This window comes from Trichomycterus rosablanca, chromosome 27, assembly GCF_030014385.1.
Source record: "Trichomycterus rosablanca isolate fTriRos1 chromosome 27, fTriRos1.hap1, whole genome shotgun sequence".
Classification (NCBI taxonomy): domain Eukaryota; kingdom Metazoa; phylum Chordata; class Actinopteri; order Siluriformes; family Trichomycteridae; genus Trichomycterus; species Trichomycterus rosablanca.
In genome coordinates this window covers 7,062,483-7,079,990 of record NC_086014.1, presented here as the reverse complement: position 1 = coordinate 7,079,990, position 17,508 = coordinate 7,062,483, and the positions used below count along the sequence as shown (strand labels likewise).

General features: G+C 40.4%; 1 protein-coding gene across 1 annotated transcript in view; it reads right to left on the bottom strand.

Moving 5' to 3' along the window:
• The window catches only part of ptprja (protein tyrosine phosphatase receptor type Ja), a 44,647-nt gene extending 29,763 nt beyond the window's left edge, over positions 1–14,884 (bottom strand). Inside the window, exons 1-7 of the mRNA XM_062989305.1 lie at positions 14,842–14,884; positions 9,791–9,985; positions 9,252–9,506; positions 8,058–8,315; positions 4,836–5,075; positions 3,897–4,154; positions 915–1,205 (exon numbers count right to left, since the gene is read on the bottom strand). Of these exons, the coding sequence (XP_062845375.1) occupies positions 915–1,205; positions 3,897–4,154; positions 4,836–5,075; positions 8,058–8,315; positions 9,252–9,506; positions 9,791–9,985; positions 14,842–14,884 (1,540 nt within the window). The remainder of the gene's footprint in view (positions 1–914; positions 1,206–3,896; positions 4,155–4,835; positions 5,076–8,057; positions 8,316–9,251; positions 9,507–9,790; positions 9,986–14,841) is intronic.
• Between the last annotated feature and the right edge of the window lie 2,624 nt (positions 14,885–17,508).

The window sequence follows — 17,508 nt, the reverse complement described above, 5'->3', positions numbered from 1 at the left end:
ATAATTTATTATCTACAGTTTGAGCAATTATTTATTAATTATTTGATCATATTTACACAGTAGTCAATCTTTTCAATCTTTTTCAATTTTTTCATTTATTTATTTATGTACTTATTTAAACTTTAAAATTTTTTTTATTTAAGGACCCAGGTTTGACCCTTGGCTTCTGTATTTTTATTTATTAATTTATTTCATGCATTTTCCTCCCGATTTAGCGCAGTCAAATTGTCTTCTGCTGCTGAGGGATACCCGATTGAATCCGAGGAGAGCATGTCGTTGCTCACGCCTCTTACACAGCCCTTCTCTTCTCGCCCCTGCATTCTGCACAGGCGTCTCTTCTGCCAATCAGGGTCCTTACACAGCGTATGAAGATCCCACCCACAGACAGTCCGGTCGTCCCGCCATAGCAGATATGGTGGCCAATTAGTATCTGCTGCAGGCACTGCCAATTATGCCCATCCAACCGACCGGTGGCAATGCCGAGTTTCGAACTGAGGAGTTCAGAATCTTGGCGCTGATGTGCTAGCGGAATATCCCGCTGCGCTGGCTCTGGTATTTTTGTGGGTTCTCTGTTGCTTTGGTTTTGTTAACCTGTATTGCTCCAAATTTAAAGTAAGTTTTTTTTCTTTTCACACATTTTTTGGGGTCACAACAGTGGATCATTTTTGCTCCTCTGGTCCATCTGATTTGATGTCCTTTTCAGTACAGAATAACAGTATATTGTTCAAGTATAAAGACTTGACACCATTAGGACACCATAAATGCAACAGAAAACTGGATACAACAAAAGCATCTGCTTAAAATGCTTGGCAACCTCAAATGCAAAAATTATACACAGGCATTTTCGATCATCTGAAAAGACCACACAAAAATGTATTCTATTACTTGCTTATGTGCTTAAAAAAGATACATACACGTGTACGCAAATATCTGATAAGAAGAGCTCAGGTAACCAAGTGCTCCCACCGTCTGCACTGTGATGACGTAGGGAGAACCAGCAGTGAGACCTGTCAGCGTGATTGAGTTCTTGCTGCCACTCACATTTAGGCAGTTTTGTGGACAAATGGAGCTGTTGGAGTTATTACACCAGTACAAAACTCTATATCCATAGTCCACAGAGCTCATGTTAAGAGGTTGAGACCAGCTGATGTTTAGGGAATCTGTGGTCTGCTGAGTTATGTTAGGCATACCGGGTGGAGAGGGCACTAAAACAAACAAAATAAAAAAAAGAAGTCAAAGGCTCACATACACATCCAAAATGCATACATACGTTAAGTAAAGTAAAAGGTTTACATACATCTGTAACAAACATTTTGGGCAAAAGTATAAGGACATAGACAGTTTTTAGTTTACACTTAGAAAGTATCAGCCATAACATTAAAACCACCTCCTTGTTTCAACACACACTGTCCATTTTATCAGCTCCACTTACCATATAGAAGCACTTCTATAGTTCTACAATTACTGACTGTAGTCCATCTGTTTCACTACATACCTTTTTAACCTGCTTTCACCCTGTTCTTCAATGGTCAGGGCCCCCACAGGACCACCACAGAGTAGGTATTATTTGGGTGGTGGATCATTCTCAGCAATGCAGTTACAATGACATGGTGGTGGTGTGTTAATGTGTGTTGAGCTGGTATGAGTGGATAAGACACAGCAGCGCTGCTGAAGTTTTTAAACACCTCACTGTCCATGCTAGACTGAGAATACACCACCAACCAAAAATATATCCATCCAACAGCGCCCTGTGGGCAGCGTCCTGTGACCACTGCTGAAGGTCTCAAAGATGACCAACTCAAACAGCAGCAATAGATGAGCGATCGTCTCTGACTTTACATCTACAAGGTGAACCAACTAGGTAGGAGTGTCTAATAGAGTGGACAGTGAGTGGACATAGTATTTAAAAACTCCAGCAGCACTGCTGTGTCTGATCCACTCATACCAGCACAACACACACTAACACACCACCACCATGTCATTGTCACTACAGTGCTGAGAATAATCCACCACCTAAATAATACCTGCTCTGTGGTGGTCCTGTGGGAGTCCTGACTGTCGAAGAACAGGGTGAAAGCAGGCTAAGAAGTATGTAGAGAACAGATGGACTACAGGCAGTGATTGTAGAACTACAAAGTGCTTCTATATGGTAAGTGAAGCTGATAAACTGGACAGTGAGTGTAGAAACAATGAGGTGGTTTTAATGTTATGGCTGATCAGTGTATATTGGATACTCAATATTAAGGCAATGGGCAATTCTATGGAATCCCTCCCCATTCTGCCTGGAACAGGTCTGTACGGCCTTTCACAAGAATGTGAAGTGGGATTTTGTGCCCCTTCACTCAAAGTTATTTGAGCAATCTTAGGTTGCAACTAATGTTTCACATTATTTTAGAAATGTTCAGTGGAGTTAAAGTCAGGGCTCTGTGTAGAAAAACAAAGTGTGTCTTATTTACTTTTACTTTTCATTTTAAAGAGAAGGCAAGCAGGTCTGGGGCGAGGGTCTGTTACTAAGAGGAGGTCCTGGAACTTATGAGCAATAATAATTAAGAGAAGTTTAGTGTTCCTATGTTTTTCTTTTAATACATGGTCACATTAAGCTTTTTTTTAAACGAAAAGCGTTTTAGACTCTCTCGGAAAAGCTGATTCTCACATTTGCTCCTCACCCCGAGCTATAACACAAGTTTAAAAGTGAAACAGGAGAAAAATCCACCTAAACACAGATACATGTGGATTTGACAGTTATTCCACACAAATGCATATTCGTCTCATATGCACACTTTGATTACGTTTTACCACACTGCTCAAGCCATGCGCTGACCAAAACGTCAAGTTTAAGGGAAATGTCGAGTTTAAGGGTACAAATTTCTTGATGAAGGGCGTCAGGTTTCTAAGTTTCGAGTTTAGGGGATGTCGAGTTACAAGGTACCACTGTATATGGCTAGAGTTGGTTTGGGCAGTGGAGAAGGGAAACCCTGCTGAAACCCTATTAGAACCAAGGTTATTGGGTTTTTTTTTTTTGCAAGAAATGAATAAGAGCATTAATAAGTAAGTACAAGTCAGCTTAAGTGCTTAGTAAAGAGGTGGGTTTTTAATCGTTTTGTAAAGACAGCAAGAGACACAGATGTTCGGACAGAAGTTCCTTCCACCACTTGGGTGCAAGTACAGAGAAGAGCCTTGATGCTTGTCTTTCTGGAGTCCTGGGTGGAGGATCAAGTCGAGCGAGACTAGTGGCTTGGAGGTTGCGTGGTACAGAGCGGGGTTTGATTAGACCTCGAAGGTAGCTTGGGGCTGGTCCATTTTTGGCTTTGTAGGCAAGCATCAGTGTTTTAAACTGAATGCGGGAAGCTACAGGACGCCAGTGAAGAGAACGCAGCAGTGGGGTGATGTGGCAGTGTTTAGGTTGGTTAAAAACCAGACGGGCAGCTGCATTTTGAATGAGCTGCAAGGATTTAATAGTGGACATAGGAGCACCAGCCAGGAGGGAGCTGCCGTGAGATTACAACTGACTGCACAAGAATCTGAGTGGCTTCCATGGAGATAAATGGCCGAATCTTCCTAATGTTGTAGAGGAGGAACCGGCACGATCTTCTTACATTATCAGATGGTCTGATCAAGAGAGATGACTAGGTCCTGGGTTGGAGATTGATCTCCAGGAAGCACTCTGGGAATGGTGACACTTTAGGGATAGTTCAGAAGGTCAGAGGGCAGGTCAGGAGAGCTTGGACTGGGACTATATTGACGGACCAGGGTTTTCTTGGGCCATGGTTCATGGACCTGGAACTGTTAATTCTTCTTTTCATTGAATTTTAGAAAATGTCCCTGATGTTCCAGAAATAGGGTTTTATATAGTTAATTGGAATTTGAGGGATTATTTGATATTAAAAAGCTCTTACAGGTAGCATTCTGCACACTTCCACCGTCAACATTCACTGGTCCAGAGGTAATGCCCACATTGACAGTGTAGAGGGTTCCAGGAAGCAGGCTTGAGAACATCACAGGCGTTGTATCTGTCTGTTTCTTCGTTTGAATAATGGTTCCATTTTGTAGGATGCTGACGGTGTAGAAGGAAATATTTCCAGACGGGCCACTCCACTCCACTCTCATACTCACGCATGTCCCCACCGCTAAAATGTTTGATGCTTTATCAAGACCTGACAAAGCAGGGCACAAAGAAACATAAAATTTGCATGTATAAAAGCCAATAAAGAGCCAATCTGGGTCTGTTTTGTTTCTGGTAGTGGAACTGTGAAGATATATTAAAATTAAGCGCCTGTGTGTAACAGACACAAACATGCATAACATTACATTATGACCACCTTCCAAATATTGTGCTGGTCCCCCTTTTGCAGCCCCATACGCAACAAACTGTGATGCACTGTGTATTCTGACACCTTTCTATCAGAACCAGCATTAACTTCTTCAGCAATCTGAGCTACAGTAGCTCGTCTGTTGGATCGGACCACACGGCCCAGTCTTCATTGCCCCCCCCCCCCCCACACTTTTGATAGATACTGACCACTGCAGACCGAGAACACCCCACAAGAGCTGCAGTTTTGGAGATGCTCTGACCCAGTTGTCTAGCCATCACAATTTAGCCCTTGTCAGACTCGCTCAAATCCTTACGCTTGTCCATTTCTCCTGCTTCTAACACATCAACTTTGAGGATAAAACGTTCACTTACTGCTTAATATATCCCACCCACTAACAGGTGCCGTGATGAAGAGATAATCAGTGTTATTCACTGTACCTGTCAGTGGTCATAATGTTAGGCCTGGTCGGTGTATGTGTTTATATGAGTAATGCTGTGAGTGTAGTATGTAAAAATGCAATACCTGTGAACGCAGAGGTCTGTGTGGGGTCAGAGCGGACATTGTTTGTTATAGCAACCACAGTGAAGGTGTAGTTGCTGCCGGGGTTCAGTTTGGTTATATTAGCTGTCTTGCCAGTCAGGTTCTGTCGTGCTTCTTCGTTCACGCTTACCTCATATGTGCTTTCACCCTGATAAAACCAGGTGAGCTGCACTGTAGTCGTGTTTACAGAAGTGGAATTTAAACTAGACACTGGATTTGGTCCTAAAGAATAAGAGATATGATTTCATTATATAAATAATAAAACTATTTTTTTAATGAAGTGCTTTGAGTGCCTTATGCTGTCCCACCTCAAAACCATCACTGACCCATTCCTAGACCCATGTAGTACATCTACATAGACAACTGATCTGTGGACAATGCAGTTAACATAGATCTCCAATTCTAAAAGCTGTAGCAGCCTGGGATACTCCATTAAAGCTAGACACAGTATTGTTCTACCTTGGGTAAGAATAAGGCCTGGCATTGATGTCATCTTTATGGAAACATACAGTAAGGTCAAAAAGTATTTAGTCAGCCACTGATTGTGCAAGTTCTCCTACTTAGAAAGATGAGAGAGGTCTGTAATTTTCATCATAGGTACACTTCCACTATGAGAGACAAAATGAGAAAAAAATCCAGGAAATCACATTGTAGGATTTTTAAAGAATTTATTTGTAAATGATGGTGGAAAATAAGTATTTGGTCAATAACAAACAAGCAAGATTTCTGGCTCTCACAGACCTGTAACTTTTTCTTTAAGCAGCTCTTCTGTCCTCCACTCGTTACCTGTATTAATGGCACCTGTTTGACCTCGTTATCTGTATAAAAGACACCTGTACACAGCCTCAAACAGTCAGACTCCAAACTCAACCATGGCCAAGACCAAAGAGCTGTCGAAGGACACCAGGAAGAAAATTGTAGACCTGCACCAGGCTGGGAAGAGTGAATCTACAATAGGCAAGCAGGTTGGTGTGAATAAATCAACTGTGGGAGCAATTGTAAGAAAATGGAAGACATACAAGACCATTGATAATCTCCCTTGGGGTCAAGATCTCATCCCGTGGGGTCAAAATGATCATGAGAACGGTGAGCAAAAATCCCAGAACTACACTGAGGGACCTGCAGAGAGCTGGACCAAAGTAACAAAGGCTACCATCAGTAACACACTACACCGAGAGGGACTCAAATCCTGCAGTGCCAGGCGTGTCCCCCTGCTTAAGCCAGTACATGTCCAGGCCCGTCTGAAGTTTGCCAGAGAGCATATGGATGATCCAGAAGAGGATTGGGAGAATATCATGTGGTCAGATGAAACCAAAATGGAAGAAGAAGAACCCAAGAACACCATACCTACTGTGAAGCATGGGGGTGGAAACATCATGCTTTGGGGCTGTTTTTCTGCAAAGGGGACAGGGTGACTGATCCGTGTTAAGGGAAGAATGAACGGGGCCATGTATTGTGAGATTTTAAGCCAAAACCTCCTTCCATCAGTGAGAGCATTGAAGATGGAACGTGGCTGGGTCTTCCAGCATGACAATGATCCCAAACACACCGCTCGGGCAACGAAGAAGTGGCTCCGTAAAAAGCATTTCAAGGTCCTGGAGTGGCCTAGCCAGTCTCCAGACCTCAACCCCATAGAAAATTTGTGGAGGGAGTTGAAAGTCTGTGTTGCTCAGCGACAGCCCTAAAACATCACTGCTCTAGAGGAGATCTGCATGGAGGAATGGGCCAAAATACCAGCTACAGTGTGTGCAAACCTGGTGAAGACTTAGAGGAAACATTTGACCTCTGTCATTGCCAACAAAGGTTATGTTACAAAGTATTGAGTTGAACTTTTGTTATTGACCAAATACTTATTTTCCACCATAACTTACAAATAAATTCTTTAAAAATCCTACAATGTGATTTCCTGGATTTTTTTTTAATACCCAATCATGATTCCCTCACATGTTACTAATGTAGCTATTCATTGTGAAATGTTTTAAGCTTTGGTGTAATTAAAACAAACTTCAAACTAGGGCTGGGTGATATTGCAAAAAAATTAAATCTCGATTATTTTCAAATTTATTAACGATATTTCAATTACGATTGCAATTTTTTTGGTTTGTTCTTCTTTTGCATTTTATTTAAAAGACTGCAGAAGTGCAAAAATAGTAACAGCACCACCTATAATTATTAAATTGTGCAAACAATGGTTACTTTTGTAAGCACAACAAAATTTGTACCAAAAATTATAACAATAATTAAAACTAACAGAAATCTTAATAAGCTTTATCCTTTTTAAGAATAGCTCACAAACAACTCTCACTTTTAATAATGTGCAAGCATAACCTCCTTATATTAACATTACCCTGGGTGTGTTCAAAAACCTAGTGAGCTACCTTGCTCTTTTACTGCCTACATAGGCAGACAGAGATTACATTGGGTTTCGCTTACTAAGCTAACACAGTTAACCTCATGGCATTCAAACCAATGGGATGAGGTGGCACAACGCGCTAGCATGTGAACTAACATCTTCCTCCGTGTACCGAAAACGGTTAAATTGTCACTGACAGTTTTGTGAGAAAAGTCGTGCTGCACTGAATTGGCCTCATCGCTAAGGAAGCATCGGATGCTCCCTCGTTATTCACTGAAAACAATGTTTACATTTAAGATATCTATCTACAGTAGAGAACATTTTAAGGGCTCTAGGATTTCAAACAGCCTACTTGTCGGGAGCGCGCATAGAATGATGTAAAATGCTGTCTATGTAGAGAGTGCACTAGGTTTTCGAACAGACCCACAACCCCCTCCCCCGATCTTGATTGTCACATTTCTAACATGTGAAAACATTAATTCAAATTAACCGAATTAATCATGAAAATCATCCAGCACTACTTCAAACTACAAACACTTTCTTTCAAACTCTAGTGCGCACCAAATAAAGGGGTCTTAGTCAATTCCTAAATGAATTCTGGTGTGATACATTTTAGGTATGACCACAATATGAACATGAGCCTGCGTCATATGTCCCTTTTTACTTATTTTGGTTTGATTGTGAATATGTGAGTTTGAACGCTAAGCAAACCTGGACTAAAATGTAACAATGTATAAATCTTATAGTTGGTCCGGACCAATGGAACTGAACTACAAGTATAAACATTATTTATTTTGCCCCAGTCCCAAATTTTTTGAGTTATTTTGCGGTGGGTGTAAATGTCTGCATACTTGTGTAGGCAGTGATGTTGATACTGGAGCTTTTCAAATCCATAACTCCAATGGTGCATATTGTCATGTTGTACTGGCTCCCAGGTGACAAAGCTGTAAGCTGTACGGTCTTGTTTGTTTGTAAAATCGTAGTGGTGTTAAATTGGTCCAATTTATACGAAACTTCGTAAGCCACACCAGGTCCATCCATCAATATATTTAGAGTGAGAGACACATTTGTTTGGCCAATCAGAGTGATTTCTGTTGGAGGGTTGGGCTCTGTAAAAATAGAATAAATCATCAACTTGTCACAAATGTGCCAACATGCACACGCTATACACCGATCAACCATAACATTAAAACCACATCCTTGTTTCTACACACACTGTCCATTTTATCAGCTCCACTTACCATATAGAAACACTTTGTAGTTCTACAATTACTGACTGTAGTCCGTTTCTCTACATACTTTTTTAGCCTGCTTTCACACTGTTCTTCAATGATCAGGACCACCTCAGAGCAGGTATTATTTGGGTGGTGGATCATTCTCAGCACTGCAGTGACAATGACATGGTGGTTGTGTGTTAGTGTGTGTTGTGCTGGAATGAATGGATCAGGCACAGCAGTGCTGCTGGAGTTTTTAAATACCATGTCCACTCACTGTCCACTCTATTAGACACTCCTACCTAGTTTGTCCACCTTGTAGATGTAAAGTCAGAGACGATCGCTCATCTATTGCTGCTGTTTGAGTTGGTCATCTTCTAGACCTTCGTCAGTGGTCACAGGACGCTGCCCACGGGGCGCTGTTGGCTGGAGATTTTTGGTTGGTGGACTATTCTCAGCCCAGCAGTGAGGTGTTTAAAAACTCTATCAGCGCTGCTGTGTCTGATCCACTCATACCAGCACAACACACACTAACACACCACCACCATGTTAGTGTCACTGCAGTGCTGAGAATGATCCACCACCCAAATAATACCTGCTCTGTGGTGGTCCTGTGGGGGTCCTGACCATTGAAGAACAGCATGAAAGGGGGCTAACAAAGCATGCAGATAAACAGATGGACTACAGTCAGTAATTGTAGAACTACAAAGTGCTCCTATATTGTAAGTGGAGCTGATAAAATGGACAGTGTGTGTAGAAACAAGAAGGTGGTTTTAATGTTATGGCTGATCGATGTATAATCTATAGCTTTGTAATGTATTTAGTGCTTACTGGTAGCAAGTTGAAAGATTTGAGAGATATTCTTCATTCCTCCACTAACCGAGGTTATGGTTAGGTTATACATGCATCCTGGCTGAAGCTCTTGGATCAGTGATTGGTTCTGCACGGTTGTGACATATTTGTTCAGTCCCACATTGGAGATGTTCACCTCATATGAGTCCACATGACCCTGAGGAGCTGACCATACCATTAGCACGCTGCTGTTATTTTGATCCAATACACTGATATTCTTCACTGATTCGGGATCTGCAGAGAAACATACGACATACTTTTTTTCATGGTAAATTTTTCACTTTAGAATGGGTATATAGTGTAATTTTAAATTCTACGGTTTGAAAGAAATGAGTATATATGAAAGCCCAAATGTGGCTTGCTTGTGGCGGTAGAGGGTTTAAATGTCAAAACCCAAGGATAATGAATTATTGAGAAATGTAAAATAAGTGTGTCAAATCTAATTTATTTTGACAATAATATACTCATGATTTTTTGTTTGGGAAAAAATTATATGAGAACCTTGTAGCAAGACCTACTGGTAGAAAAGTTGTCACAGCAGACGTCCGAGCAGTTGATTTTAAGAAAGTACGTGTTTCCAGGCATTAGTTTAGTGACTATAATACTGGAGTCATTCTGTTGCATTGTGGCATTTTGCACACTGCAAGTCCTGTTTTCTGTCCAGATAGTGATCTCATTTACTGACGCAAGTGTTTTATATTTACATGACGGACCTAGAAAGATAGGAAAGCAAATATTAATTAATAAAATATATTTGAATCTTACCTGTATGTAATAGTCTTTACAGATGTGAGTATGCATTTTTATGCAAACCGAGGTGTCAACAGTGTTTCCACCTTTTGCTGTGTTTTCAGTTAATAAAATACCATCAGGCATAGGGGTGGGCGATATGGCCTTTAAATAATATCACAATATTTTGGTTACTTTAAAAAGTTTTAAAAAGTCTATTTTAAAAACACTTTTGTTTTGCAGACAGTCAGGAAATCTAAGGTACAAACGTTACTAAATGTATATTAAATTAAGCATCACTTCCAATAGGGCTGGGCGATATGGCTAAAAACCTCATATCTCGATATGCTTTTGAGAAGTGGTGATATAGGATACGATACGATATAATGTAAACTTAAAGTACAATGGCAGGCCACTGCCCGTATTTCACCTTATATTGTTTATAAGTTATCTTAAAAACACAAAGCATTGTAGTTCTGATCAATTCTGACTAATTACAGTGTTTATATTTTGTATTATTACAGGCTGTATTTGTATTCATATTGACAATATTTATATTAAACAAACGTTTAATACTTAATAATGCTTTGCTATCATTGCAAAATGAAAGCGCGCAGCTTACCCTGGAGGCCATCTTGTATATTTCCAGAATATTTCCAGAATATAAAAATCCATATTTAACTGTGTTTATCCACCTAACTAATGAAAACCGTCTTAGATTTAACTTAATTTATTCTCTCGGCTGTCGCGGTTGAAAGCTGAAACTGGTAATTTGTTCACTTATCTGTCAATTATACAGCAACCAATAAAGAGAGAGCTTGAAATTCTGCCCAAAATCTGAATTCGAAGCTCTGATTGGTTTATACATTTGAATCTCTTGAACCGGAGTTGTTTTGCCCACAGAGTGAGCAAAAGGAATGAATATTTACCATAGATAGGAGCACAGTTTTCTGATTCGATTCCAATGAATAATTCATCTGAAAAGAGTCGTTTCTGACTTACTGACTTAGTGATTCAATTTCCATGCTCATACGCAAAGGAAAGTCAGAATCAGAATCAGAAATACTTTATTGATCCCAGAGGGAAATTGCAGTTCTTACAGTAGTACTCATTTATGTAGAAGAATAAACACTTTAATAATTTAAAAAAAAGAAAAAAAAAGAAGAAAAATTAGCAAATAGAAAGTTAACCCTTTGATGCACAAGCTAAGCAAACCCCTTCTAATGCACAACATGGGTCAAAAATTACCCATATTCATCCATTTAAGAATATTTTAATATGCACATTTGTCAGTTATTCATGTATTTGCTGTCTTAACAAATACAAGCTATCTATACTAGAATATGTAAACAGCTAGGAAGCAAATAGTATTGGACATATTCAAGATTCAAGAGCCTAATCTTTGGTTGTCTTTCAAAAGATCAGTAAATATGTTTTTGACTACAAACACTTACAAATGTCAGTAGTTTCTGTCAAATTCCATAGTAAATACATAAGGGTCATTTTTGACCCATGTTGTGCATTAGAAGGGTAGTGATACAAAAATGATTTGTGATGGATTTGTGATGATCAAAAACAAGTTAACTGAAAAATTCATGGAAGCTTGAATGACGAAATTAATTTATTGCAAAGATATAGAAAATAAAAACTCAGTTGGGTCACTTTTGACCCAGGTTGTGCATCAAAGGGTTAAAAAGTTATTTCACACATAATTAAAATACTTACATTATTATTATTATTGCACATATGAATAACGAAATTATTGCACATATGAATAACGAAAGTGTTCCGCTTTCCGCTGATGTAGCTCGCCTTTTAGGGACGAGTTCGTCCTCAATGCTAACTCCGGTACTACTCTCTGCATTGGTTGCCATTATTTCACTGTTATGCGCTTGAGAGCGAGTGACGCGCGTTTGCTAACAATATCGCGATATGGCAAAAATCATATCGAATTTACAACTTTACCGGTATTATCGTGAACGATATTATATTGCCCACCCCTAATCAGGCATACACAACCCTGATAAGTGCATTAAGCCCAGCATAGTGCATTGTTCTGATGACTGGCTTGCATCATACGTTACTTTACTTATTTTGGTTGAGTTGTGAAAATTTATGACTGTTGTTTTTTCTTGGAGGCAAAATTCTGTGTTTGGTGTCAGATACACAGATACATTTATATTGTACTCCTTTACCACAGACACGGCCTCATAACACAAAAGGCATACCAGTTTTTCTTCTTGAAGCACAAACTTGAAGCACAACTTTCCCATATTTCATTAAATTCTCTTCCCTCTGCTTCAATTTTCTCTTCTTGTACATTTTGGGATTATTTGCAAATATTTCTCAACATCACTTGTTGGAAAACCACCTCAGTTAAACGCTGATGTAGAAACACTGCCATCTAGTGGCAGGATGTGGTCATTTTGCTGGTCACAAAATCAGCATGCATTGTGGGAGATGCAGTTTATGTATGATTTTACAGTGTATTTTAAGACAATCATACGCCTTAAGCTCTCGCTGATGTGGCGGGCCGGATTTGGCCCGCGGGCCTTGAGTTTGACATGTAAAGTAGATGGTGCAGTTATTTGAATGCATGACTATTTGATCTTAAGGTCTGCATGTCCGTAGATATTCAGTAAATAAATAATTAATAGATATAAAAGGTCATGTACATATTTATTGCTTTATTTAGTACTATTTTTATACTTTATACACATTTCTGTGTAAACAACAGAAATAAATAACAAAATAGTAACATATTTTAGTGGATAAAATATTTTTGTGCATACACACGTATACAAAGAATCCAGATTTTTAACTGGATGATTGCAACATATTGATTTTAAGATGTGACTATCAATAACTGGCAAAATATATTAGGTTTTATAGTTGCCATTGTTATTTAGAAACAAATTGAAACAGAACACTCATATTATTAAGTATACCAGTACAGGTATTATCATTTTTAATAACAATAATAATACAAAAAAATGCATCTTTTAATGCATAATATCATTAATCAATTTCACCATGGGTTTGGGAATACTTTAAAAAACTTTCTTAATAAATACAGCCAGTTTGCTGAATTCAAAAATGCAAGTTAGCCCTGTATTACACTCAGTAAAGGGCCCACGTCAACAACGTCCAGAAATGACCACCCAAGAAGGATGGGCCCTGCTGAGTCTAGTTCCTCCAGGTTTCTTCCTGTAATTTTAAGGGAGATTTTCCTTGCCACAGTCGCACTCGGCTTGCTCAACAGGGGTTTTTGTATCTGTTGGTCCTGGATTTTGTAAAGTTGCTTTGAGACAATGTCTAATGTAAAAAGCGCTATATAAATAAATTTGACTTGACTTGACTTGCAATGGCCTTGACTTTTCTGGGCTCAAGCTCACTTAAAATATAAAGATGTACACAAAAACCTTTGTTGAAATCGTACACGTCTTCCATGTGGATTGTTTATGGAAATTAAGGACATTTTGGAGAAACATATGCCTTTAGCTTGACATCTTTTCAATTTTTTTTCAATGAATGTTGTTGCTGTACTTGTTTGCCTCCAGTCCAGACCCTTTTTTTTTGTAGCAGAGCAAATTATGTCAACAAAACCCAGTAGGGTAGCAGAGCTGAAGACCATAAGTACATAAAAATGAGAAAAAAACATCTGTTTTTAAACTGGATCAGTTGGTATCTTAGTTCCTAAATGGTTAAATGTTTTTAAAAGCAGTTGTAATGTAGGACAGTGATAAACATGAATGTGTTACATACACACCAATTGCCGCTCAGGTGGCGCAGCGGTAAAGTACGCTAGCACACCAGAGTTGAGGTTTCGAATACATCGTATCGAATCTCAGCTCTGCCTTCCGACCGGGCTGGGCGGCAGCATGAACAACGATTGGCTGTTGTTTATAGGGTTAGGGGTAAAAAGTCGGATCATAGGTCCTCATAACTGGTGCAACTGCGGCCCCTGCTGGCTGACTGATGGCGCCTGCACAGGGCTGAGGAATAATGCTGATGGGGGTGTGGCCCTCTGTACACAGTACCCGTCGGTGTATGAACTCGACTCGTGCAGGTAAAAAATGCAGTCTGTACTGACTGTACGTGCCAGAGGGGGCGTATGTCAGTTCAGAGGCGTCCTCAGTCAGCGAAGGGTCGAATCAGTATAGAGGACGCATTCAGGGTAATTGGACACGACTAGATTAGGGGAGAAAATTGGGGGAAAAAATTGGGAAAAATTATAAAATAAAATAAAAAAATACACACCAATTAGACAATATCTTAAAATTTTTTACTTTGTTAATGTTAAAGAATATACTTACAATTTGATTGCCCAAAAGTGACCTGGAGGGAGACAACAACACAATTATTTGATATCTAAATACAAATATATAATATCATTAATTTATTCATTCATTCATTTTCTGTTTTGCCACCGCTGTTTCTGTTTAAGTCAGGGTCGCAGAGGGTCTGACAGGTTGGGCGAAAGTTAGATGTAGGAAACATCACCATCACCTTTCCTATTAATGACACTTTTTATTGGTTTAGGAACACTAAATGTTGCAGTTTTTAAAGTGGAATTTTTCTTCATTCTTGCTTAATACAAGACTTCAGCTGCTCAGCAGTCCGTGGTCACCATTGTCTGATGCTCTTCATGCTACACCATACATTTTTGATAGGAGACAGATCTGAACTGCAGGAAAAAGACAGCCTTGACTGCAGCATGTGTCTCTCTAAAAATTCCAATATGCGTCACCGCGTCAATGTTACATACACATATATGCAATTCACCACTGATGAACCCCAATACCATGACAGATATTGACTTTTGCTCTTTTCATCAAACCAGTCTGGATGGTCCCTTTCATCTTGGGCACAGAGACGTCCATTTTTCCCCAAAACAAAGTGAACCGTGGATTCATCTGTTCACAGTCCACGTTTTCACTGTCTTTCAGACCATCTAAGCAGTGGCGTAACTAGGAGCTCATGGGCCACCTCAACAAATTTCATATATAAACATATATTGGCCTAGTAACGTTAAGGATACACAGATTTCCAAAATTCCTTGCTGTGCACTCACTGTATATTGTGATTACATGTATTATGATATTTCATTGTCTTTTAGGTATTTTAATATTTTACTTAACAAAAATATTGTCATGTTTTTACTTTCGTTATCGCCGCACTTTACCGAGGTGTGGGAATAAAGGAGCGTTCAATGAGCGTTACAACACTTTGGGTTCAATGCTTGTGCCATACGGCGACTCTCATATAAAAAACTAACTAACTGCAGAACGTCCAAACGCACATGTATAAACCGGGTGCTGCATTCTGATTGGCTGAGCTGAATGTCACTCACATATTGCCGCTACAATATTGTAATTTAATAATAACGACCTGGCGAGTGCAGCCAATGAGGGGGGGGGGGGGGGGTTAGGGGTGTAGTGCGGTGGAGAGTTGAGTTAATGTCGTGGAGGGCCCCCCTCCGCCCTAGGCCCCAGTGCACCTGCCCCCCTGTCCCCCCGGTAGTATATACAGTGTATCACAAAAGTGAGTACACCCCTCACATTTCTGCAAATATTTCATTATATCTTTTCATGGGACAACACTATAGACATGAAACTTGGATGTAACTTAGAGTAGTCAGTGTACAGCTTGTATAGCAGTGTAGATTTACTGTCTTCTGAAAATAACTCAACACACAGCCATTAATGTCTAAATAGCTGGCAACAGAAGTGAGTACACCCCACAGTGAACATGTCCAAATTGTGCCCAAATGTGTCGTTGTCCCTCCCTGGTGTCATGTGGCAAGGTCCCAGGTGTAAATGGGTAGCAGGGCTGTTAAATTTGGTGTTTTGGGTACAATTCTCTCATACTGGCCACTGGATATTCAACATGGCACCTCATGGCAAAGAACTCTCTGAGGATGTGAGAAATAGAATTGTTGCTCTCCACAAAGATGGCCTGGGCTATAAGAAGATTGCTAACACCCTGAAACTGAGCTACAGCATGGTGGCCAAGGTCATACAGCGGTTTTCCAGGACAGGTTCCACTCGGAACAGGCTTCGCCAGGGTCGACCAAAGAAGTTGAGTCCACGTGTTCGGCGTCATATCCAGAGGCTGGCTTTAAAAAATAGACACATGAGTGCTGCCAGCATTGCTGCAGAGGTTGAAGACGTGGGAGGTCAGCCTGTCAGTGCTCAGACCATACGCCGCACACTGCATCAACTCGGTCTGCATGGTCGTCATCCCAGAAGGAAGCTGACGCACAAGAAAGCCCGCAAACAGTTTGCTGAAGACAAGCAGTCCAAGAACATGGATTACTGGAATGCCCTGTGGTCTGACGAGACCAAGATAAACTTGTTTGGCTCAGATGGTGTCCAGCATGTGTGGCGGCGCCCTGGTGAGAAGTACCAAGACAACTGTATCTTGCCTACAGTCAAGCATGGTGGTGGTAGCATCATGGTCTTGGGCTGCATGAGTGTTGCTGGCACTGGGGAGCTGCAGTTCATTGAGGGAAACATGAATTCCAACATGTACTGTGACATTCTGAAACAGAGCATGATCCCCTCCCTTCGAAATCCTTTCCAACAGGATAACGATCCCAAACACAGCCTCCAAGATGACAACTGCCTTGCTGAGGAAGCTGAAGGTAAAGGTGATGGACTTAACCCAATTGAGCACCTGTGGCGCATCCTCAAGTGGAAGGTGGAGGAGTTCAAGGTGTCTAACATCCACCAGCTCCGTGATGTCATCATGGAGGAGTGGAAGAGGATTCCAGTAGCAACCTGTGCAGCTCTGGTGAATTCCATGCCCAGGAGGGTTAAGGCAGTGCTGGATAATAATGGTGGTCACACAAAATATTGACACTTTGGGCACAATTTGGACATGTTCACTGTGGGGTGTACTCACTTATGTTGCCAGCCATTTAGACATTAATGGCTGTGTGTTGAGTTATTTTCAGAAGACAGTAAATCTACACTGCTATACAAGTTGTACACTGACTACTCTAACTTATATCCAAGTTTTATTTCTATAGTGTTGTCCCATGAAAAGATATAATAAAATATTTGCAGAAATGTGAGGGGTGTACTCACTTTTGTGATACACTGTATATAATTGTCACACGTAACTAATGTTGCTGACTTTTGTTGGACACAAGTCATTTTATGTGAGTCACGAATCGAGTCTGAGTCATTTGAAATGAGTCACAGTCTGAAGTGGCTGTGTGTGCGACTTATGCCTAGTTCACACTACACAATTTCGCTCAGCAACTGGTCAGTGCTAGATTTGCCGGCTCAGGAGCAGCTCGGTGTTCGCTCGGCGATCGAAACTCTCAATCGCTATGTGTGAACTACCCAACAACTCGATCCGAGCGGCTCGCCGAAGCGACCGAAACGAGATTTCTAGCATGTCAGATATTTGAATCTAAGTTGCCTGACTGCCAATGAGTGCTATGTCGAACAGCCAGTGAGAACGCAAGATACGGGGTGAAGGGAAACGCAGGGGAGGC